At 40.0% G+C, this 26,133-nt stretch overlaps 2 protein-coding genes across 2 annotated transcripts in view; both read right to left on the reverse strand.

Annotated features, from left to right (window-relative positions):
* The window catches only part of LOC123946206 (nebulette-like), a 142,960-nt gene extending 138,570 nt beyond the window's left edge, over positions 1-4,390 (reverse strand). The window contains exons 1-2 of the mRNA XM_046011515.1: positions 3,696-4,390; positions 1,874-1,956 (exon numbers count right to left, since the gene is read on the reverse strand). The gene's annotated coding sequence lies outside the window, so the exon portion shown is untranslated. The remainder of the gene's footprint in view (positions 1-1,873; positions 1,957-3,695) is intronic.
* The window catches only part of NEBL (nebulette), a 362,472-nt gene that overhangs the window by 172,014 nt on the left and 164,325 nt on the right, over positions 1-26,133 (reverse strand). The window contains exon 4 of the mRNA XM_046011516.1: positions 5,521-5,628. Coding sequence (XP_045867472.1) covers positions 5,521-5,628 — 108 coding nt within the window. The remainder of the gene's footprint in view (positions 1-5,520; positions 5,629-26,133) is intronic.

Genomic DNA, 26,133 nt, shown 5'->3' on the forward strand with positions numbered 1-26,133 from the left:
TGAAGTTCTGCCCTAGGTGGAAAAATAAAGCAAAACCAGGTGTCAGGGAAACCATGGATTTGGACATGAGAAAGGACCAAGTGGTGATTTTCTGTGCGTAGTTCTCATGAAAGTCTAAGTATTCCTTATAGAAATACTTTCCCTGAGGAGAGGTTGTTCAGAGCATCTAATTAGACTGGGTATGTCAATGTGTTTTAAAACAAATAAAGCATTCATACATGCGTTAGGTATTATAAGGAAATACGTGTTATTTTCCTATCACTTTCTTAGGCATATTTGATCTTTGCTTTAAAGATGATGCTACCAACCCATGATGACTCAGGAAAACACTGGAGTTTACTAGTTAAGATAAGTTGGAGATAAGGTACAGTCCATTTAAGTGACATATAAATTCATACTCTCTGAAAATACTTGCCATGGGACACCTGGGTGGCTCAGTGGGTTAAGCCACTGCCTTCGGCTCAGGTCAGGATCTCAGGGTCCTGGGTCTGAGCCCCGCATTGGGTTCTTTGCTCAGCAGGGAGTCTGCTTCCCCCTCTCTCTCTGCCTGCCTCTGCCTACTTGTGATCTCTGTCTGTCAAATAAATAAATAAAATCTTTAAAAAAGAAAATACTAGCCTTCAAGGGCTTAAATCTAAGCCACTGACCTAATAACTAGCTGCTATTTCATCTGCATTCATCAACCCCGTTAAGAGTCATATCAAAAATACCATACTATTCTCCTTTCTAAGTACTTTGTGTACTAGAATTGACTACTCAAAACGGAAGCTTTCATATACATTTTGCAGTGCTCATGAAACAGTCATGCTTCTTGCATAAGGAACAAAATTAACAAATACTCTATGTCAACACTGAATGTCTTTCTTATTTTTACCTCCCTCACCTTTTAATGAAAACTTATGTTCGCTGAATGTAAAAAGGACGAGAGACCCTTCCATATCCGTTGTTTGGGTTCATATAAGACGTAATTGCTTCAAACACTGTAATTTTGCCACCAGTTTACAATTAGCATGCATTTCTCATGCATGAGTTGACCCAATTACATAACAAATTTTGCCTTGGGGGATTTGTCTTGCCTGCTTGTCTTCTGTCCACCATACAACTCAATTTCACACCATCAGCAGCCTGAACATGGCCACAGTCAGTCTCTGTCAAAATGATTTATTTAAATTACAAACAGAGACCAGATCCCCAGATAATCATCCCTACCCTCATGCTCACCCTTCCACTCAGCCCAACTTTGAATCAAATCTTTTAATCGCCCATAGACACTGCTATTCAATTATTAGGTCACGTTTACCTCCAATAATCTAATATTTTTGAAGCTAACTCACAAAATCTCAGGGAACTAAATCATCAGTATCCACGTGAGCTTATTAATGGGCACATAATTTATTTTGCATTCTGAGAAGTCAATGAAAAATTATGTAGCTGTACCAAAAAAAAGTAAAAATAATTACATTTCAGTATCAGATTACAGAGAGATTCTTTTCTCTATAATGTTTTTTTTCCCCCAAAGGCTTCAATCTTAGCTTTTCTTGTGAAGCAAGCGAGCGTCTTATGAATGTATAAGCTAAACAGAAAATGGTAGTTAAAAAAGGGTATTTGGGAAATAGGAAAGATAACCAAAATTATAGATACTGAGAGGGTAAGAGAAAGAACATAGAGCAGGTGAAAATCCCAGTGTCTGTGTTGTCTATGGGCTAGTGAGCTAAGGAAAGGGGGTTCTAAAGATTCCCACTGAAGCCACCACACACAACCCCACTCCCTGCACACACACACACACACACACACACACACACACACACACTTGTTTCCTCTCTGAGTCAAGGACAGACACAAATCTTGACAAATCACATAATGGTATACTTACTATTTCAGTCAATTTGTAAAATACAGGATTTTGTCATCTGGGGTTTTTTTTCCCCCCTTCCCCTCCATATATTTCTCCATTACCTAAAATAAATTAGAAAATAAACATCCAGATTTTATCTACAGCACAGAGCTTGTAAAAGTCTCTTGGGGTTGGACTTCACCACCTTATTTCACCATTTATCTATAGACTGTCCCAGCTAATTAAAAGTGCAGCTTAAATCAGTGTGTAAACAGGCAGAATGAAACACATCAATAATCTTCTCGAGGCTGGACTGAGTTCACCCTTCGCTGTCGGCAGTGATGCTGCCGGGCTCTCCTGCTCCAGGTACCCTGAACGCACTGCTTAGAAACTTGAAGGCGGTAACCACTTGAATTAGAAACAGGCTTTATAGTCACCCACACAAGCTACAGCTATGAGGACAACAGGAAAGAGGGCTTTTAAAAATGTCCAAAGGCACATTTTCCTTCAATACATGTCTGTACCTTGTCCTTTAAGAACATTTCCCTAAAATATCAATAAGCAAAGATGGGAAGCTATGCTAGGTCATTTCTGCCATTTCTGGATTTCTGCCCTTGAATTTGGCAAGGTGTGGGAGGACACAACTAGACATTTTCTGGAATTGTGCGGAAAAAAAAATTTTTTTAGGAAACCAGTTCTGTTTCTTTCCAACCATTCAGTAAATTCTGAAACCCTGCCTCTTTTCTTATTCTTTCTGCAGCTATACTGAGTAATATAACAGAAGAATTTTAAACTGCAGCATTTAATAAATCTCCCCAGATTCAATATGCTGTCATTACGGACCCCAAAAGAAAGAAGTCAAGGCTAAACCCACGCTCGCCCCTTTCATTACACACAATTTCAAATTTATGGTTGTGTTCTATCCCACATCTCAGTAACAGATGCAGACTGAGTGGGTATTTCCAAATGATTTCAAATCCTGCACAAATGAATATGAGAGTGGCAGATAACATTTCATAACACTCACACAGACACAAGCAATCAAAAATGCCCATTCATCCACAACACATTACCCAAAACACCTAGGGAGGTGTCATTAAATTCACAGTTTTATGTCTCTCTACTTTCTTTAGTCCAAAAGGGATTAAAGGCAACTTAGAACAACCCAGACGACAGTCAAGGGTAACATAAACAAAACAAGTAAGCAAAAGTCAAAACAAATAAGAAAATGAAGCAAATGGCTACTCATCCCAGCCCTTCCGGTGGGAAAATTCTGGTGGAGACCAGTCTGAACATTTTCTCAGCCCCTGTTCTCTCAAAACAGACACAGTCCAGGCCACTGTCAAAAATATCTGTCTGGATTTGGCCCATATGTTTCAGTATTTGAGTTTATCTGAAAGTAATGTGGAAAATTGGTCTAAACCAAAGTACCACCTTTCAGATTAATCCAAGTTTCTCATAGAAAAAAAAAAAGATCCTTGAGTAATATGGAAAACCCTGTGAAGTCACGGAAAAATTTCATGAAGTTGTAGCCTTATAAATGAATAGTAAATTCACTAGACCTCAGAATATTTAACAGTCTCCTTTCTTCAAGAGTAAATCCCTAATGATAACATTATGAAATTTATATGCTTTACTGCTATCCAAACATGAATATACCTCATCATGGTTAAAAGAACCACTTGGAAAGCTGCTATGGGGGCTAACATAAGACAATTACCAAAAAAAAAAAAAAAAAAAAATTAAGATGTTATCTAAATTATATGCTTTTAAGAACCAATGTTGTCTAAATTATAGGCTTAATCCAAAAGGTATTTTGCATATACTACTATGTACATGATATATACAGATTTATACATACCTGTGTCATAAGGGTTTTTGCAAAATTAAGAATGGATCTGCAAACACCTTCTGGTATTGAATAAAATGTATATTCCTGCTAATGATAAAGGTTGGTGAAATGATCAGTTCTTCTTATTAAAAACAAATATTGACTTAATTTGAATATAAATTAAAGAGCTTACCTTTGAATTGACTGCAATCCTTATGTTAGCTGTCCCATTGGATGTCTCAAGTAGAAATGTTTAGTTCTTTTCAAAATAAATTTCTGTGATAGTTTATGATTTATGATATAACTTTTTTGTGCAGAATTATTTTTGTTTTTTTTTAAGTTTTCCAAAAAAAAAGAAATGTTACTCTATGTAACCGTCGTGGAATATATATCTCTATCTCTCATTTTAAAAAGCAAAATTTTTTTTTTTTAATTTAAAAAAAGAATGAATAGGAAGAAAGATGAGGGGAGTAATATATTATCAGTGGGTTGTTGGGACAGGGAAGGAAAATGAGGGGACAAAAACGTGAAGCCTTAAAATTCAACCTGCTCTCTTCAAAGGAAAAAACAAGTCCTTCCAAATGTAAAATGTCCATTTAAAGAGCAAACAATGCATAAATTTTAGGGAATACGGCAAAACAAAGTGTTTACTCTGCCTCCTCCGACTCTCTACGAAAGCTGTTTAAACATCATATCATTCTGGTTTTGGACTTTTCACAAATAAAATTCTTTCTCAAATTAAACACTACAATTCTATCTCCAAATTGTCATTCTATACAGTGATGATGGCCAAATACCAATGAGTATAAACCATCCGCTAATTAAATATTTCCTAGAAATCAAGGCTGCATCATTTATAACATCAGGATACACGAAGTTCAGTGACCGTACGAGAGACACACAAGATATACTTCTCATGAAAAATGGCATGAGTCTTGCATATTTGCACGTATTTCTATATCATGTATACAGTTGTTTATTTTCATTCATCTGTCCTCTTGGCTACCTAACGCTGATATTGACATTTTTCTGAAAAAAATTACATTTTGTTAAGCTTCATATAAAACTTTGGAAGAAACATAATTACAGGCATGAAGTACCAAAGTGAAGATGAGCTATTTATCCACCTTTAGGTAGTACAGAATTAACACTTTTCCATCCCTAATAGATTTTGAACTTTTGCTACTCTCGATTTTCTTTTTCAAGAAAAATATATTACTTCACATGACGCAGCTTTCAAAACTAAAGCAGTTTCATATGTGAATGTTTATTTCCAAAATTATACATATTGCATCATTTCAACAAATATCTGGTTTAAAGTATGAAACCTAGCATACATGGCATTAATAAATATAAGATTTCTTAAGATATTTAGCCTTATATGTATATTTTTATATGATTATCCCCAGCAAAAAAAAAAAAAAAAAAAAAAGGAACTGTCAGGTTTTTAAATTTAACTATTAAAGTCCCATTTTGGAAAAATTCCAAAGCCAAGGACCATTAAAAATGGAATAAGATGCTAAATTACAATACCTCTTTTAATAGCAATGACTGTATGTCTAAATACACATTTAATTTATTTAATTAAATTGATTTACTTAGGAAATTGATTTAGAAAATCACTGTAAGTAAAGTATACAGTCAGAAATGTAGTATTGCTATGAAAGTGCTAGGCTCTCGATAACAGTGACAAAATCAAAGGGAAGCAATCTAACAGTTGTTCTTGGTGTATTTTAGGAACTCTGAGCCCTGCTTGCACACCGAAGCACCAAGAACACTTCCAAATCCCAGTATCATTCTCCCACCCAGACACACAAGTCAGGGCGATCGCATCACCAAACAAGCAGTCACCTACGTTACTGATTTGCTCCTGAGTCCTCTTCAGCCTCTGTAGTTCAGGAGTGTCCGTGACGATGCTGAAGCCCCTCCCTTTGCTTTCTTCAAAATCTCTTTTGTACTTGACCTACCAGAAGAGAGAACAAAAGAACGAAAAGGAAAAGTAAACCAAGGAGTCACAAATCCCACTCAGGAGAGGCCAGGGCTGAGGAAGCTACACTCGAGCAATGCCTCCAGACCCAACTCCATCAGCAGCTGGCAGACGGAGAGGCCGCCGAGCACCGTCTCACTGCTTGGTTTGTATCCCAACAGGGTCACTGACTGTGTGACCTTAGACAAGTCACTTAACTACTCTGTGCTTCAGTGGTCCCATCCATCAACGGCGATAACAGCAACAATATTTAAGTAAGGCTATTTAATAAGTCATAGGGGTAGGCTCAAATGTCCTAAGTTACATACCTAACTGTGAGCAAGCAAGCAAGGCCTCCATCATCATTACTATTACCGCCCTCAATAGTTGTACTACTGCTCCAGACAACAGTGTGGGAAAAGACAGCTGAATCTGCTCCCAGGCCCATCTTGTCAGTGACGAAGCATCATTGCACTATGGAGGCGGAAGACCTACAGAATCATCAACAGCCAGCCCTGTCCTTACAAAGTGTTCCTTCTATTTCAAAAGGCAAGACATATGGATATGGTTATACAATGCTATATTGCCAAGTGTCAAGTATGTAAATGCGTATGGAAATATTTATAAAAAAAGCCACACCTAGAGATTAAAAGACTTCCAGCACGTGCTCTTGGCACACTGTGTGAGGAGGTACCTAAGATTTTTTTTTTCCGGTATTTAAATACACTTCTTTTCTAATTACGACCCAGTGAAGCTGAATTTTACAGTTTCCTCGAGGGACTGGAATCGCTGATGCTTAATCTTACTAGAGCCCCATCTCCTGTTATTAGCATAATGACAACAACTGTCACACCAGTTAAATATGCTGCTTGTTAATGACTGACACGCTACATCACTTGGACTGTTCTTATTTCTTTAAAATCTAAATATTAAGTGATACGGAAACACATTTTTGATAACCCATATAATCCTCATTTTGCAGTCATAATTATTAGACTCAAATTAGCACTTCAATTCATAGCTAACATTTAGGGTGGCTAATAAAAATACAATTCTGTAAGTGCAACGTTCTATATAAATTTGAAAGGTTCACTTAGTTGAGCACGAAATGACTGGGTTTGTTGAGTCATGTCTGTGTTTAAACACTCAGTTCCCCCAGGCATTTTTGTCCTTGGGGCTACTGAAAAATTCCCTTTTACCAGAAAAGCTTGAAAGGAAAAAAAAAAAAATCCCAGATGGCTACAAATAGAAAGGTCTAGATTCCCTCATCACTGGTAGCTTAAGAATATCTCACTTTTTCTCCATATTTTCGTCTAAATTTATAAAAGTAATAAAGCCCTTACTCTTACTATTTCCATAAATAAAAGGTCAAATAACCTGCATAGTTTTTCTTTTACAGAAAGTGCTGAATGAGATTAGCCTCGTACCCCTCCATCCCCCAGCATGAGTGAAAATACTCACACCCACACATTCTTGAGGTTTTATGCCCAACTAAGCAAGGAAGCCATTAAGCTTCACTTGATGTAAGCACAAGGCCCAGAGTCATAAAATAAGAAAAGTAGCAAAGAGGACAAGGTTATAACAGCTACAGGCATGAAGAAGTGAGCAGAAAAATCCAAAAGCCAGGTTCTAACACCCCGAGCCCCAGGTTCAGGGAAGGCAAAATCATATATTCTTTTGGGATCTGTTTAAGGGTGTTTTTTTTTTTTTTTTTTTTTTTTTCCTAATGGAAATTCCCAAGGCAAAAACTGAAAAGAAAACCTGTCAAGTTCCAGAGCCATAGGTTTTGAGCTGGCCACAATTTACCAGTCCGTCCCACATCCGCAAGGCACATAAGAATCACCCGACTTGGGCTTGTCTCATTAAGGGACCAGTATTGTACAGTATACAATCATCTCCGTAATCAGTCTGCAGAGTTCTAGAAGATGTGTAATCCTTTTTTTTTTAAGGTTATTTATTTATTTATTTATTTGACAGAGAGAGAGGTCACAAGTAGGCAGAGAGGCAGGCAGAGAGAGAGGGAGAAACAGGCTCCCCACTGAGCAGAGAGCCCGATGTGGGGCTCGATCCCAGGACCCTGAGATCATGACCCGAGCCGAAGGCAGAGGCTCAAACCACTGAGCCACCCAGGCGCCCCATGTGTAATCCTTTTTAATGGTACAATCCGCAAGCAAGCCTCACAGACGCTCGGGACCAGCTCAAGTGCCGCCTGCCAAGTCCACCTTCGTCCTGTGCAGGGAGCTCCAAGCCACAGCCACCCCCTCTCTTGTCCCCTGTCCACTTATACCCTCTCTCTCTATTTAGGTCAGATTTTAGATATTGTATCTGATGATTTGCCAGTCATGATTCCCAGAGACAAGTGGATACAGAAAGAGATCAGTGGGCAGAGGAAAAAGGATCTTCTCTTCAATTTCGCCCTCAGGATTTTTGCCCTCAAGTTTTGCCCTCACGACACGACCCCACCCTCCCAATGAGAATACTGTACCTTTGAGCCTGGAGACTGTCCCATACTGGACCCATAATCCAGTGTATGTGCATGAGCCTCAGGTCTGGGACATTGGTAGGAACCCTTGAGAAAGGGGTGCTCTTTCTCCAGCTCCGGCTAGTTCAAGCTAGCAAACCGAAGCTGCCGGTCACCATCCAGCCACCACCACCACTAGCCGACACCATGGCAAGCCAAGCAAGAGACCTCGAGGAAGTCCTGATCAGCCGCCGGGTTTTTCAGTTACGTGAGCTCATCTCTCTCTCCCTTTATAATCCAAAGAATTCTGATTAATTCAACCTACTCTCACCATGCCCAAAATGTTTGCCCACATACAAGCTTCCCAGTAAGTATGAACATGTAAATTTCTCCACTGATTCTTCCTACTGTGATACAGGATTTAATAGTTTACAAAAACAGTGGATTCTATCTCGGGAAAAGCACTGCTTAAGTGGACAAGAGCCTAGAAATTTCATCCCATCCCTATTACTTGCCAGCCACCTCACCTTCTCTGAGCCAGTTTCCTCCTCTCTAATTAGAGATTCTAATAACTTCTTAACTAACAGATCTATGGAGATTGGGTGAGAGAAAACACCGGAAAGAACTTTAGAAAGAATAAGGGACTGTGCCAATTCCCAGCATTGCCATCCTTATATTGTGATGTGAAAGGATCATCTAATATTTATCATGAAACATTAAAGAGAATAGTTCTACGATAATAAGAGAGATTATAGCTCACAAAGCGAAATATATTAAGAATTAGCTCTTAGTTCACATTTATAAATTTTACTTGAGCTATTCCAGAACAGAAACTGATTTTTGTTGCTGGTGTTGGATTTGTGCCAGCGATCAGACCCCTACAGGGCACCTCGGATATGTCATCTGGTGATCACACAGGTGGAGATGAATCCTGAGCCCCATCTGTGCAGGTGCTGGGCGACAATCTGTCTTTGCCAAGAGTCACACCACATGCTGTGCAAATCTGTAAGAACTGGATGAAGAGTATTCTCGTAAGTCGACTGGGGGTTCCCTGTCACTGACAGAATGTTCTCTCTTGCTCCCTACCCTGAGCCCATGGGAAGCATAATCCCTTTATTCATCAAAGCGCAGAGCCGGGGATGCTCCTCTGTGAGCTGGGCTGGCCTCCCCCCAGTCTGGAGCCCCGTAGCTTTACACCCACCTGGTAGAGCCGTTCTCACGCTAACTGTACTTACAGTGGGGTCTCAGCCCTCTGCTCTAGAACACACAGAACTCAGGGATGAGGGCAAAGTCTTCGCTATCGTTCTAATCCCAAAACCTAGTCTAGCCTATGGGAGCTGATTAACACATGTTTAAGAAAAAGAAGGGAGGGTGAAGAGAAAGCAAAGGAGAAGGGTGGCAGCGGAGAGGCCCCATTCCAGAGGCAAGAGAAGAACCACATATGCAGGGTCTGAAACGTGGCTCCATTTGATAGGAGCCAACCGTGGGGGAGCGCTGTGCAGACAAGGGAAGACCAGGACATTAAACTGAGAAACACAAATCTAGATCAGATTTAGAAAAAAAAAAAATTGCTAGCCATAGCATTGTCCATTTGGGCTTCTGTAACAAAAAAAAAAAAAAAATGCCATAGACTGGGTGGCTTATAAACAATAGGAATTTATTTCTCCTGGTTCTGGAAGCAGGAAGGCCAAGATCAAGTGGGAGGCAGAGTCAGTGTCTGGTGAGAGCCTGCTTCCAGGTTCATAGATGGCCATCTTCTCACTGGGTCCTCACATGGTGGCAGGAGCAGGGGAGCTCTCTAAGTTCTCTTCTACAAGAGACCCCATGATCAAATCGCCTCCCAAGGCCTCACCTCCAAATGCCATCACACTGAGGATTAGGGTTCAATATATGGATTTGGGGAGACACAAACAAGCAGTGCTATTCCATATTAACTTTGTCAACATTAACTCTGTATTTATTGAACCTCACACATGCTGCCCTTTGAAACTCCAGCTCTTCCCCCAGCAAAAATGCCTTTTCTTCTCTTATACTTCAGCACTGGATAGAAAATGATCATCTCTGGTCTCTTGCCTACCCTCCTGCTAAAAAGTATTTCACTATAATTTCATGAACAACAATGGCAGTATATCTTAGGAATGTCACTCTTTGGAATCCCGTCAAATGTTCACCCATTCAATCCTTTGTTCATTCAACAGAGATTTATTGAGCACCTACTATAAACCAAGTACTGTTCCAGGTGTGGGAAAAGCACAGCAAAGACAACAGTCATGATCTCTGCCCTCTTGGCGCTTCCATTACAGTGGGAGAGATGGAAAAGACATGAGACCTAAGGAAGCTGAATAAACGGTATGATAGTGGTAAGTGCTAAGAGAACAACAAAGTGAGAAGATGAGATGAGAAGGGCCAGGAATGCTGTCCATTGAGATAGGGTGGTCCAAGAGGGCCCCAGTAAGATGGTGGCATCTCAACAGGACCTGAGGGGTGAGGACTGTAAGCAGCACAGGGACACACTGGGCAACTGGTTTGACAGGCACTAACCTGCTGGAGGCGAGCAGGAGAGAAGCTGAAAACTGGTTAGGGAGCAGGCAATTTTGCTCATCCTCCCTCAACTGTCCCCTCTTGGAGAGCCCACCCAGGACCACAGAAGACAGAGAGAATTCCTGGGCCCAGCCCCAGATCCTGGCTTCCCCAGAAGACCAATCCGGGGAGCCGTGTGCTCCTGTCAGTACAGAGCAGGAAGGAGGCAGGAAGAGGGAGGACAGAACTAAGACGCACCAGGAGCTCAGACAAAGAATGGGCCGCAGCTGAAAAGCGATGCCATCTTAGCATCCTTTAGGCTCATCTCTTCAAGACTCAGCAAAGCCACTTCGAAAATGCATTAAGTCATAGGTAAGAAATACACACAATAGGCAATTTGATTTGACATATTTTTCTTCAGAAGGAACTTAGAAATGTATTTCAAATGCTGAACGTGACATAATATTACATGCTATGTACACATGCTTATGCATACACACACACACACACACACACACACACACACATCTTCCTGTACTACAGATTAGAACCTTATACTAAGAATCAAAAGACCTGAATTTAAACCCTAAATCTGTCCTGTGACCTTTATTTGTTCAATTTCTCAAACACTCCTGATCCTCAGCTATAAAACAGAAAAAGAAACGGAAAAAAAAAAAGAGCAACATGCTACGTAATGTTTGGGTGGTTAGAGTTGACACATGAGAGCATGAGGCAAGGACATGCCTGCAGAAGGTCACTAGCAAATTAGCTTTGTCCTTCCCACTAAATTTCAAAAATGACCTTTGTTGCTTAATATGATCATTGCTGCCAGCCTGGACTTCCTCGGTGATATTTTGTCTGGACTCATCAGCTAACAGCACTCACAAGTTCATGTGGAGGAAGAGTCCAGACACCGGCAAGGTTCTGGCCCAGCTGAAGAAAAAGGCTCACAGTGACCGAAAAGGAAGACTCCTTGAAAGCAAAAGGTAAACGGCTGCAAACTGAATGATGTGCTCGTTCTGAGATATAAATTCTCTCCCCCAGATGCTGCAAGTACCACAATTATTGATATTTTAACAGTATAAGTAAATTTTTTAAAAAATGAAAACAACAACACAAAAAAGCCAGGGAGTCACGTCGGGAGAAAGAAACCGGGTGCAACCAGAGACTGATAAATTGTCAGACAATGAACTCAAAGGAAAAGAATTCAGAGGTGGAAGTGAAGCCAACGATGACATGTCCCACAGCCCACCAGCTCCATGCCCACGTATTCTCATGCCCTGGAAACCCCTGCCCATGAGCTTCTAGGGACAGAGACCGGCATGTTCATAATAACATTGTATTATCAAGAAGACTGGGGGTTCCTGGGTGCTGCAGTCAGTTAAGCATCTGGCTCTTGATTAGCTCAGGTCATGATCTCAGGGCTGTGAGATCAAGCCCCATGTTCAGCTCTACACTGGGTGTGAAGTCTGCTTAAGACTCTCTCCCTCTCCCTCTGCCCACCCCTCACTCAACCAACCCCGGCTCAAGCACACTCTCTCTCTCCAAAAAAAAAGAAGAAGAAAAAAAAAAAAAAAGAAAAAGAAAATTGGAAACAACCCAAGTACCCATCCATAGGAGAATGAATGAATTATATTATACTCATATAATACATTATTATCCAGGAGTAAAAATAAATGAACTATAGCTGCATGGATCCAATAAGTACAAATCTCATAAACATTCTGTTGAAGGGGAAAGAAGCAAAGAATACATACATAGGAGGTAAATAAAGGAGGGAAAGAAACTTGATAAGGACAATATCCAAGGCTGTTGTGGGATCTGCTCATGGGAAGACGTGAGGGGAGCTTCACTGGTGCTGATGTCCACGTCGTTGGCTTAAGGAATAGCCATGTGAGTTTTATAGCAGGATTGCCTCTTCTTGTGTATTGTGTATTGTGTATTGATTAAATATCTTACAATAAAGCATTTTCAAAGAAAGCGGGGACAGAGTTTTAAAAGCCCAAGTAGGGAAGCTGAGGTACCCAGACTTGGGTTTTCCATAAACGGTGAGGGACTTGGCTGGTGGGCGTCCATATGCAGAAAGTTAAGTTACTCTTTCGTTTCTTCCTCTTAATGAAGCTGTTTCACTACAGTGGCCAACACAGGGTTGAAGCAAAAAGGTTGGAAAAACAGAAATGGAGGGAGGGAGAGAGGGTGTTGCAAAAGGGATTGCAAACATGGATTATTGAGGAATAGTAGCAGTACAAGGGGGTCCTGGGTCTATCACAATAGACCAGATGGCTAAGAAGAATCCAGGGGCTGAAGGGTAACCAAAAGGAGAACATGATTTAGCTCTAAAGCAGCTTACCTTGTCAGAATATGTTTAACGGAGGCCTAAAATCTACAGGAATATTTATTACTGATTCATGTTATCCTGCTCTTTATTTCATACATTTAACAGTGTCCATCTGATACAATGAAATCAATGAACAATTTTATTATCTTTGATGACATGATGGATACTTGACATTTCTTCAAGGGGGGACTGTGAGAGTTGCATCATTTTTAAACTACATGCAAAATTCCTAGTTCGATCTGCAAAATTTAGCACTCAATTACATACCATCATGTACAGTTCTGTAGATTTTAAAGTACTAGAGAATGTGGACCACATGCTTCTTTCTGTCTCATTGCATTTTGCTTCATGTTAAGCATACATTAAAAGCTTAATAACTATTTCATGATTGATTACTATCTGGTTTTGTATTTTTAACATCTAAAATGCAGAAAATTGGCTAATCTCACAATGCTAGATGGGAATTAAACAATTACAAAGGAAAATCTGATTAAGGGCATTTTTTAAGATGAAGTTAATTTTAACAAATGTTAAGTCAAATGAGCTCAAAAGAGAATTCGTTTTTCTTTAAATTAATCTCATAATTTGTAAATTTATGGTTAATTAAATAAAATTAAAATTTTAATTACCTTTTTAAACATGATTAAAAAGCATTAAATCTTTTTAAATTCATAGATTTCTAAGCCTTAAATTAGCCTTCCATTGCATTCACAGAAGTACTTACTTATATTTACAGATTTGTCAGTATTTTATGTGTATTCGCAATACAGCTGCAACAGATTTGAAGTTCCTTTACTTAGAAAACATTGAAATCTAGGGGTGCCTGGGTGGCTCAATTGGTTAAGCATCTGCCTTTGGCTCAGGTCATGATCCCAGGATCCTGGGATCAAGCCCGACATGGAGCCCCACATCAGGCTCCCTGCTCAGCAAGGGGGGGCCTGCTTCTTCCTCTCCCTCTGCTTGGTTGTGTGCCCTCTCTATCAAATAAATAAATAAAATCTTTAAACAAAACTGAAAGCTACATTTTATTCTAAACATGTACCCTAAATACATAAAGCAAATCTTAACTGCACAACTTAGCTGACTTCTCAATAAGCTAAGATAATTAAAATTCACCCCTACAACCCTAACAGGATTTTGACAAACTCATTGTGGGCCCTGACTCCACCTTTTAATAGCTGTGTGACCTTAGGCTAGTTACTTAATCTCTCTGAGTCTGTTTTCTCGAGTACAAAATAAGCATAATGGTAATAGTATCAGTAGCACCTTTGTGAGAATCAATAAGTTGATGGTAAGAACACTTGACAGCTCTGTGCTCTCGATGTCCCAGGCACTGCACTGAGCCCTTTCTGTATCATGTGAGCAGAGCCAGGGTGGAGAGGCCAACCTCACTGTGTAAGAAGCACTCAGCATTCCACTCCCACAGGCATGTCTTGACTTATGAACAGTAGCCAAATAGCTAGAGAACCCATCTCAGCACAGGGGCCCCTGAATTGGGGAGCTCCGTTAGTCTTTTTAGGGGATTGAAAGAGAATATAAATAAATAAATGAAAAAACAACTAAGAAGGGCTTTGCCTGTGTCATTTTCAGATAAATCCTTACAGGTACACATTTCAATGCCCATTTTCATTGATGAAGAAAGGGAGTTTGAAGGAAGTGACAGAGAGACTAGGAGACCAAATCTCTCTCTGGCACCTCCCAGACATTATTCTTCAATTCCTCTGGCAAAAAACCAAACAAACAAACAAAAAAAACCCACCAAATGTAAACCATCAAACCAAATACACATAAGATAGAGACAGTGTCCTAGAAATAAGCAGAGAAGAAAGTGGAACTAACTATATATTTCTTAGTAGAAGATACCAGAAGGTTTGCGTGACTTAAAATTTTTGCTAATTCATTATCTGCAATGGAATTTACAGCGCCATAAAAGGGACAAAGATTATCACACTTTTCATCCAATATGTGGTTTGGGTTTTGTTTTGTTTTGTTTTGTTTTCCAAAAGAAACAATTGTTTATGTTTTTTATTGGTAAGGATCAGGTCAGGGAGAGAGAATGCCATTCCCCAAACTGTAGTATTAATGGAAGTATTGATTCAAACCAGAAAATCATATCTACATTAATGAAGAAAACTGGAGCCTAAATTATATTATACACATAATGCATATTTTCACCAGGAATTTTACTGGAGGAAAGTGTAACTAATCCACCAAATTCTGTCTATGAGTTACAAATTACTCTGGGGAATAAACTAAGTATTTGGTGATGATTAACTTTTTCAGGAAACTAAAGTATCATCCAATTAACTGTTGGGATACCAAAGGAGCAAAAAACAATTAATATTCTAATACCTGATATACTACTGAAGAGTAATTGACTCACAGAGCCTGAATACTGCTGTTTTATGTTGCCATGTTCCTTTTTAAACAACATTTAATGATTCAGGCAATTTATGAATTTTGATTTCTGGACACGTGTTCTCTTAACTTTTAATCCTTTAGAGAGAGCGAGTCTCATCCCATGACATGATAAAGATTTTTAAATATAAACAGCCTAATTCACACACAGATTAGAACATTGTTGAAATTATTTTGAACCAGAAGTTATCACACAAGGTTAAATGAAGGAGAGAATAGTAAGTTACAAGAAGGAACATTTCTGCATGCATGTTTTAAATTACAAAGTATCAGAAAATGAGTAATTTCTGGTTTAAAAAAAATCTAATTAGGAAATTTGTAACTCAGAAAAGAAAGCTACATCCAAACTACAGAGAAGAAAAGAAATAAGGATAAAATCAAGAATCAAGCAAATGCCAACAGCTGAACAAACACAGAACAGTCATGAAAGTGAAAATAACCTGTCCTTAATCTCAGAGTCACAGCTGATGAAAGTGACAGATGATTCTTCCCTTTTCTTACATATGCCTGCTCCCTAACAGATTGACAATGTCATTAAAACTGGTCTTAACAACCTCCCCACACCTGCAGTGGCATTCTCCTTGGGGCAACACCGACTGCTTTCCTATAAGAAAACATGCTTCTTCCCCATCTTCAAAACTGAAAAACAGGAAAATAAAACCTGTAACACAGCAAAAACAAACAAACAAAAAGAAAGCAGAAGAAGAATAAATCTAAATGCATTATACTTAATGCACGCACAAATGACACTGAGAAGAGTCTGTGACAGACAGCCTTTGCCAGCCAGAAAACCCCACGGATCGCAGCAAGATATTTTAATCAAAAAAAAAAAAATTTAAGAGATTGAATTCTTTTTTAAAGATTTGTTTATTTATTTATTTTAGAGAGAAACAGAGAGCAGGGAGAGGGAGAGAGAGAATCCTGGAGCAGATTCCCCGCTGAGTGCAGAGCCTGACACGGGGCTTGATCTCACGACCCTGAGATCATGACATGAGCCGAAACCAAGAGTCGGTCACTTCAGCGACTGAGTCACCCAGGTGCCCCCGAGATTAAATTCTTAATACAGTATTTTATCTAAAACATAAATTGCCTAGAAATTTGTATAGGTTATTAACATATCTATGCTACAACCAGAAACTCAGTAGTAACTCAAGTCTTCCACAAGGAAGAAATGATTAGAAACAAATATATGAGCAATGTTGAAGAATGAAGTGAAGAATTATGGTTTCCTAGGATTCTTAGTGAAGAGTGAGAGTTTCACATTGATTGCAGGTGTCAGTTTTGAGAAATGTTGGTTTGTTGCCTCCCTGCTCTGTAATAGAAGTTGGGATTTATTCAAGAGCTACAAGGTATCAGACTAACATTATACTAGACATTTGACAGACTCTCTTGTTTAATCTCCAAAATCACTCTGCAAAAGAGATATTTATTTTATTTTATATGAGAAGTGTAATGGAAACCCACTGTCTGGTCCCACCCAAAACCTCCATCCTTCTCGTGGTGGTTTCATGCCTCACTCCATCTACTGATGCTTCCTCAAAAGATGCCATTTTCCTCCATGACCCACTTCCTTCACCACCATCGAATGGACCCAAAGGTAATCATCATCTGGGCTAAGCTAGTCCAAGTCATCATGTTTTGGGGTATTTGGGAACTGGAATCCAAAGTATGGAGTGAGTCTCAGCCTCTGCCAGTGAAATCTTTAAGATATAAAACTTTGGAACTGTCTACGGGCATGTTTACTACCACCAGAATCCAGAGGGATGGATGCAGCGCATCTGCCAGAGAGTCCTGATCTGATGGCATCTGATTTCTGATTCCTACCATCCCGAAAGCTCAAACACGTACGTTCCTACCCTTGAATTTTTGTACCCTAATATTCTCCAAAGAAATTACCATTTTGCTCAGCGAAGTTTGGGTTTCCCATCCCTTGCAGCCAAGAACCCTAACTAATACAGGAAACTGTGGCTTAGGGATTAAGACACAAGCCAAGCACCAGCATCTTGTAAGCAATAGAGTCAGGATGCAAACCCAGATCTGCTGTCCCAAAGCCTTTGCTCCTTCTACCATATCATGCTACAAGACAGTGATTCAAACATTTTGTAAACTTCATTCACTAGATTGAAATGCAATATTCATGAAAATATGCCATTATTTCTTTTAAAAGACTGGATTTTTAAACAATAGGATAAACAAAATCTTAAATAAATTTTAAATTATCTTACATGTGACATACATTAGCCACTACTGGCTGTTTAATGGTTGTAGACACAACCAATTAGGTGCTTGGTAAGCATTCACTGAATGAGTGGGTAAATAAGGTAACTCCAGTACTTCAAAATGAAACTTTAAAATCCCTGCTGTCAGGGCACCTGGTGACACAGTCCGTTAAGCACCCAACTCTTGGTTTCAGCTCAGGTGGTGATTTCACATCATGATCTCAGGGTCATGAGATCAAGCCCTTCATCAGGCTCCAAGCTCAGTAAGGAGTCTGCTCAAGCTTCTCTTCCTCTCTCCCCCTGCTCGCTCTCTCAAATAAATAAATAAATAAATCTTTCTAAAAAAAAAATGGTTGAGGAGAGGAGAGAGTGGGTGTGGTGGTGGGAGGAGGGAAATGGAGGGGGAGAGGGAGAGAAGGAGAGAGAGAATCTTAAGCAGACTCAGCACTCAGTCAGGAGCCCCACGCAGGGCTTGATCTCACCACCCTGAGATCATGACCCAAACCAAAATCGAGTGGGGTCACTTAACCAACTGAGCCCCCTCAGCCCCTAAAATGATTGCTGTCTTCCCTAAAGCCCCAACTTCGTTCTGTAGATTATTCAATATTTTTACTTTTAAATTAACTCTGATTTCCAACATGAAAAATCAAACACTAAAATAATTCAAGGAATTTCCCAAGTTTAACATTATAATGAGAAAAACTACGGCATAAGTCTGCACACTGAGTAATATCTTATCTTGGTTGTATTTTTATGAAGTTTCAAGTTTCACATTTCAGTGTCATTTCATGGTGCTGCAGGTGCCATTATATTGTTTCCTTGCTAACTTGACCTAAGAGACTCCCCTTGGGTCTGAAACACTACTAGGGTCTGGGTGAGTCCATTTCCCAAGAGGACAAAAGGTCTTTCTTTTCCCTCCAGAATATATATCTCAAGAAGCAATATAACTCATTTCTTTGCAATGTGGAAATAAATGTCTGGGTTTTATAGTCACAAAGAGTAAGAAGAAAACAATGGAACTCTAAAGGTAATGGAAGTGGAAGAGAGGAGCTGGTTTGAACTGACGCGGATAAGTATTCCAATAAGTCTCGTAGTAATTCATATTCTGGGATGTCATTCTGCATGAGCCCATGAACGTCTCACTTACACATTTTGCAGTCCATGAGAGTATAGCTATTTGAGAAAGAGGGATACGCCGGCATTGCCAAAGAGCCAGGTGGTTCCACTGTTTGGAAACCATCTGGTCTGAGTCTTCTCTTTGTCAGCACCATCAATACTCCAGTAGCAAGAGCTATTACAGTGATTGTGTGTGTTTCATTTCTTTAAATAAACTCAAACAAAACTCCCCTGAATATAAATTTATTATTTCTTTGATCTGTGCTTGCAGAGTGTAATGAAACCCCTGTCAAGATGATTATACTGAATACCTACCTTCATTCCATAACCTCACAAAACCCAGGGGCAGAATACCAGAAGCGTGCCCACAACTCTCGCAGGACCTCTTGGTGACATTAGCCTTTCCTGGGGTATCTACTGCCCAAGCTCCCACTGGCAAAAAGGGGAATGTCCTGCTGAGGCAGATGTCACAGCAAAGCCGTGTGTGTGTGTGTGTGTGTGTGTGTGTGTGTGTGTGTGTGTGTGTGTTTGTACACACACATTGATTCAATGTGAGCTGCAAAGAGATGCAGATATCATGAAAGCTCAGAGATACATGTTATTTAATCAATCGAGAAAAAAACTGAAAGTGTTTAAGAAACGTAAACCCATCATTCCTTGTCTTAACTGCTTCCTCTTCAACAGACAGTATGACAAGCCAAGGAGCAACACTCCTGGGATCACGATCTGGACCACAAAAGGCAAGACAACAACATACATTGCCAAGCCTGGGCCTTTACCACCACCTAAAAGGAAGGTGTCTAAAGCTTATTAAAAATTCTAGGTTTCCTCAAAAATAAACTATGGGGACTAGGTCAAAATAAAAAGCTTTTGCACAATGTAGGAAACCATCAATAAAATGAAAAGGCAACCTACTAAATGGGAGAAGATATTTGCCAATGATATAACCAGTAAGGGGTTAATATCCAAAATATATAAAGAACTTATACAACTCAGCACCGAAAAAAAAAACAACAAAAAAAACCCCAACACCTGATTAAAAAATGGGCAGAGGACCTGAATAGATATTTTTCCAAAGAAGATATATAGATGGCCAACAGACATATGAAAATATACTCAACCTCACTCATCATCAAGGAAATGCCAATCAAAATCACAATGAAATGGGGGAGCCTTGGTGGCTCAGTTGGCTAAGCATTTGCTGTCCCCTTAGATCATGATCCTGGCGTCCTGGGATCAAGCTCCGTATCAGGTTCCCTGCTCCATGGAGAGCTTGCCTCTTCCTCTCCCTTAAAACCCCTCAACAGCTCATGCTGTCTCTCACTCTCTCTCTCTGTGTCAAATAAATAAATTCTTTGAAAAAATCACAATGAGATAGTACCTCACACCTGTCAGACTGGCCAAAATCAAGAAGATAAGAAATAATAAGTGTTGGCAAGGATGTAGAGAAAAAGGAACCATTGTGCACTGCTGGTGGGAATGTAAATTGGTGCAGCCACAGCGGACAATAGTAGAAGAGTTCTTCAGAAAATTAAAAATAGAGGGGCACCATGGTGGTCAGTCAATTAAGCACCTGACTCTTGCTCTCAGCTCAGGTCTTGATCAGGTCTCAGGGTCATGAGTTCAAGTCCTACATTGGGCTCCACACTGAACGTGGAGCCTGCTTTAAAAAAATTAAAAACAGAAATACTGTATGATCTGGTACTTTCACTACTGGGTATTTACCCAGAGAAAACAAAAACATTAATTCAAAAAGATATATGTCCCACTGTGTTCACTGCAGCATAATTTATAACAACCAAAATATGGAAACAACCTGAGTGACCATCAATACATGAATGGGTAAAGAAGATGTGGTATATAATATATATAATGGAACATTATGCAGCCATGAAAATGGATGAGAGCTTGCCATATGCAACAACACGGATGGACCTAAAGGGTATGATGCTTAGTGGAATAAGTTAGACTGGAAAGATAAATACATGATTTCACTAATATGTGGAATCTAAAAGACAAAATAAATTCATAAACAAAACCCAGAATCAGATCTGTAAATACAGAGAACAAAATGATGGTTGCCAAAGGGAAGGGGTAGGGGGATGGGGAAGTTAGGTAAAGGGGAGTAGGAGAGACAGGCTTCCAGTTATGGGGTGAATCAGTCATAAGAATAAAAGGTACAGCATAAGGAAGAGACTCAGTGATACTGTACCAGCATTGTATGGTGACAGATGGTAGGTTATCCTCACCATAAATGTAGCTAGCAGAAAGAGATGCTGAATCACTAAGTTGTACACTTGAAACTAATGTAACATTGTGTGGCAACTATAGAAATCATAGAAAAAAGATTTAAAATGGTAGGCTTTCTGTGATACATGCATGTGACAGACACAGGCATTAATAAATCTTGTCTTCTAAGACCTTAATCTCAGCTTCAGTCAGAGATAAAAGTTTCCAGCCCTAGATGTTTTTATCAGAACATTCGAAGTCAAAGGTCCTTAAATGCCAGCATCTACCCTCCAAAGGCAGGCCTCCATTTCCCTGCCCTTTAGAGAGAAGCCGGAAGTCACCATGTCACATTCACTTAAGAAGGGACAAATTAAAGAGGTTCCAGTACTGACCTCAAGTTAAAAGGGAAAGAAAGCGAGGCTGTAAGAGATTTCACTTTCTTCTGCGGGCAGGTCATCCTCGTCCCCCCTCTTTGCACCAATGTTTGACTTGTCAAAATTGCTTTACTGCATCTCCACCTGACATCTAAATCATTTGACAGGCACACAACCTTATCAAATTTCTAGTTATAGTACAAATAGAAGTAACAAACCATAGCCACTGAAATTGATAACAGCTCACACAAAGAGCCAGCAGGCTGACTGCAGGAGAGGAGAGAGCCACTGGGGCACCCTGGCCCCCCAGCAAGGGGAGGAGGAGAGAAGAGGAGCCTGAGCCAGATAAAGGTTAATTCCACCAAATCCAATCGCTGTGCAATTGCTCTGCCTGAAACTGAAACAACCAAAACGCCTCGCACCAGAGGTGGGTAATATTTTGATAGCAGTGATGTCTGTCTGCTCCAACTAGCATCCAGGCTTAAAAGGCAAATGGAACAAAAGCATCAGAAAACTACCTTTGAAAGTTTCCTGCCAAACATCATTTGCTATAGCAAATGAACCTTGTATGGGTTATGAAGTACCATTCCTTAATTCAGCAGTGCAACGAAAAGAATAATCATTACTTCTCTGATTTTATCTGAACTCAAGCCAAGTCTCCCTGCTTATCCCTAGTATTTGTTCAAGAATATTAGGGAAAATATTATTTGCCCCCAAATAATAATATATCATATTTTAAAATTAAATTTAAATCACTGTATGAAACCTAAAACCTTTAAAAATATGTTTTCTAAGTTTAAGTAATCCAGGCTCCCAACACTTCCAGAAATAATGCAAAAAGAAATTAAGGGATTAAATATGAAAAACATATGCAACAGCTAGGCAATCCGGACAGACCCAAAATTGGGTATCAGTTCACCCAACCATAAGTTTCCCAGCTTCCTAAACATTCCCCTGGTTTGAGACCTTGTAATCCCAGTCCCAGGAAAGGTTCGTCCCTGTTTAAATACTGTAACCAGAGCTCCAAACCCTCTTATCTTTCCAAGTGAAGAATATATAGTTTATTAGTACACGATTACTTCTCTATCAGTCACCCACCTCATGACATAGCTAGGCAAAATTAACAAGTGAATTTTCGGTCTCCAGTTTCCTCTCATTCTCTCACCCCTTTTCCTCCACCCTATTCCATCCAACTCCCAGCCACAGAAGTGAATGAGTCTCTTTCCTCAATATCTCAAATCCAACCCACTCTTACCCAGCCCCGTCACCACTACATTAATCCAGTCACTGCCGTCCCTCAGTCAGACCACAGCAATACCTTCCCGCTAACCCCTCCAACTTGCCTCTGCACCATGCATCCAAAGGGAGCTTTCAAAACTCCATATCTGGGGTCTCCATTCCTTAGTTTAAAACTCATCAATATAGGGTGTCTGGGAGGCTCAGATGGTTAAGCATCTGCCTTCCGCTCAGGTCAAGGTCTTGGAGTCCTGGGATCGAACCCCATGTCGGACTCCCAGCTCAGCAAGGAGTCTGCTTCTCCCTCTCCTCCTGCCTCTCCCCCATTCATGCTCCCTCTCTCCATATCTCTCTGTCTCAAATGAATAAATAAAATCTTTAGGGGAAAAAAAACTCATCAATGTGTCCACATTGCACTTGGGTAAAATCTGGACACCGCAGCTTTGAGAACGGGTCACTTGCAATCCTCTCTGGTTACATCCCTCCCTGGTCTCCGTCCTATATTCACGCCCTCCCCCCTTCCCGCCTCATCTTCTCTCACCCAAGAACACCCGGTGGAGTGGAGGTGACCATCACTAAGTAATTGTCCTTACCAGTAAATCAGCAAACTGTCATCGGGGGTCACTGAAACAGAGAGCTTCTCATACCTCAAGGTCCTGCTCCCAATACCCTGAGCTCTAGAAAAGGCACTAGTTAGAAGCTCGGCAGGGCAACCACTGGCCGGGCACCCAGACCTGTCTGCTGCTTTTGTTAGCAATACTTCGAGTTATTTTCTACAAAAGTATCCATACTTCCTTAGACCATCTTATAAACCGAGCATATTTTTAAAAGATTTTATTTATTTATTTATTTATTTGAGAGACAGAATGAGGGAGAGAGAGAAAAAGCATGAAACCGGGGAGGTCAGAGGGAGAAGCTGATGCCCACTCAGCAGGGAGCTCGATGCCAGACTGGATCCCAGGATTCCTGAGCCACCCAGACTCCCCAAGCATATTTTAAATTTAGTATTTTTCCCTTCTAATGGGAAAGAATTTAATACTTTCCAAAGTCTGAACAGAACCATGCTCAGAACATTCCACTGAAGCCTCAGAGTCATCATACTTTTATGCACAGCTCCCTCACTAAAATTCTCAGGGTCTGCCCAGCTCTAACACAGAAGTGATTGCATTCACTGCCTTACCCCATGGGTTCAAGCTCAAACCTCACGTCAGAGGAACGCGGGCTAGAGAGAGAACACATAGAGTTCAAATACAGACACGAGGTTCCAAAGGGCTTCACATACTAACTCAGGCCAAAGAAAAAAGAAAAGTAATTTTAATGTTGGCTTCACAAACATAGGAAAATAGTCTCACTCCTTCCCATTACTACAAAATAAAGGATTCTATTGCATCTCACAATAAACGAAGAATTACAAAATAATTCTTGTCTAAGGTGGAAAATATAAAATATCCATATTGTGCTCAGTATTTGTTATCCTTTGACCACCCACTCTCCATCATTCCTTCGTTTCGTAAAACACCCTTGCTTTCTTTTGAAAACTCAGCTCTTTCCAAGGTGGCTAATACGACGTTGGGTTGGCAGGAGTTCTGCATTCCTGTATTTCAGTGATCCGGTCAGCCACAGACACGATTCCAATCGGGGCCACTGAGAAATGGTGACATCATTGGTGGGGCCTCTCTTTTCCTGGACTGGCACCTTCAAGGATGTGGGTCAAAGGTGTGGCCGCCATTGTGCGGCCGCGTAAGGTAAGCCAGCCTGAAAATAGAGTTGTCACAGAAGGATACAGAATTGAGAGATGGAGAGAAACCAGGTCCTGAATGATATCCTCTGAGCGCCCACAGGCAGCCCTGCCTGAAAGCCACTTTCACCCCTGCGCTCCCCTGGCACCTGAGCCAACAATCCTAATGCCAGAGAGGGCTGAGTTTTCTGGCACTCGCAACAAAAAAGTCCTAACTGAAACACTCATGTACACTTTGTTAGCATATAAAATATCGAAATGGGTTTTAGGGCTTTCCAGATTACTTTCCTCTCAATATCCTACATTTCTTCTGTCCAGCTAAGACTTAGCACAGCTGTTTGTGATCAAAGCTCAATTACACACACTAACAGAGAAGTGGTTCAGATCATTCTAAACAGCGGACACTTGAAAATCATTTGCATATGGTTTGGGAATCTGTCATGAACTTATTAAGGAAACAAAAAAAATCACAAAACATTACCTAAGTATTTTTTAACAACTGCCCAGATGGAGGTCCCCTTCATGGAAACGTATAGAATACGTATAAACTTGAGCAGGAATTCTGTTTTCCAGAATTTTCTGGGATGTCACTATTTGGGTTGCTGGTGACAACCACACCCAGTTGAGCAAAGTAAACAATAACTAAACTAAAATGTTATTTAAAACAATTCTCAGGAAAGGGGATAATTCCACAAAATGATTGAAAACAAGATAACTGTGACTTATTTAGCTGTATATACCCAGTTTCTGTTAAAAGGTGTTTTCTGCATTATGCAAAATTCCTAAAAATCTAAGAACAGGAACTGGCAAGCATCCCAAAGATACCCTTTTGAATACTCCTTAATCGTTTAACACATAGCATATACTCAAAAGTTCTTACTTCCCTCCCCCAAAAAATGTCTTTCCTATCTTTTGGGTTTTTTCCGGTCATTTTAATATTTTATTTTTCAATCACAGTTTTGTTTAGAAATGGCTGAATAAAAAAAAAATAGATAAATTCCCATATCCATACAATCATGTCTTCAGTAAGCCTGTCAAGTTTTACATGGATCTGGGGATATATATACTCTAAATTTAAAATGTACCACAGTAGTACTTCAGAACATTTCACTAGAGTGTTTTACCCATAAGCTAACTCCAATAAAGAATAAAGAAAATACTAAGGCTAGAAGCTGATATCCTGGGTGGGTAGAGGCCCTACTCTCTGGGAACAGAGGTGGGACAGTGAGTCAAGCTGGTAAAGGAACCTGAATTCTAAACTTGGAGCTGAATCTAAATACACAGTGTGACCTTTCCAGGTTCCCCGAGAATCATATTTCTTTACATGTAAGGTGAGAAAATTAAACCAGATGATCTTTACAGGTCTCCTAGAATGCAAAACCTTTATGATTCAGCCTACAAAATCATCTGGGGAATTAACCATAAAAGATGGTGAGAAGAATTATCATGAGACCACTTAAAATGAACACCGAAGGAAAACAAAATGAGTGTGCTTCTATTTTTATGCAAAAGTGTGCACTAAGCTTCAACCATGGCTTAGTTTCAATCTGTTTTGGAATGATTTTCAAAAATCATCATGGAAGTTAAGACACTCTTCTGGCTAACCTTTGGCTAACCGTAACACTGAACTTGGGGAAAACCTCTTTCCATAATCATTCCTGTTCTCTGGAGCAATAAACATACCAGGTGCTCTCAAATTGCAGAGTTGTGCCCAAAATATCTGTTCCTACGCTTTCACAGACATTCAGCGATAACTAGTCCAGCCTAATGCATAGAAGGCAGAGAGAAATTACAGTAATTGGCTTGCCCTGGGACAGAACCCAAACCTTGGCATCATTAATAAATTATCTGCG

This window comes from Meles meles, chromosome 7, assembly GCF_922984935.1.
Source record: "Meles meles chromosome 7, mMelMel3.1 paternal haplotype, whole genome shotgun sequence".
NCBI lineage: Eukaryota > Metazoa > Chordata > Mammalia > Carnivora > Mustelidae > Meles > Meles meles.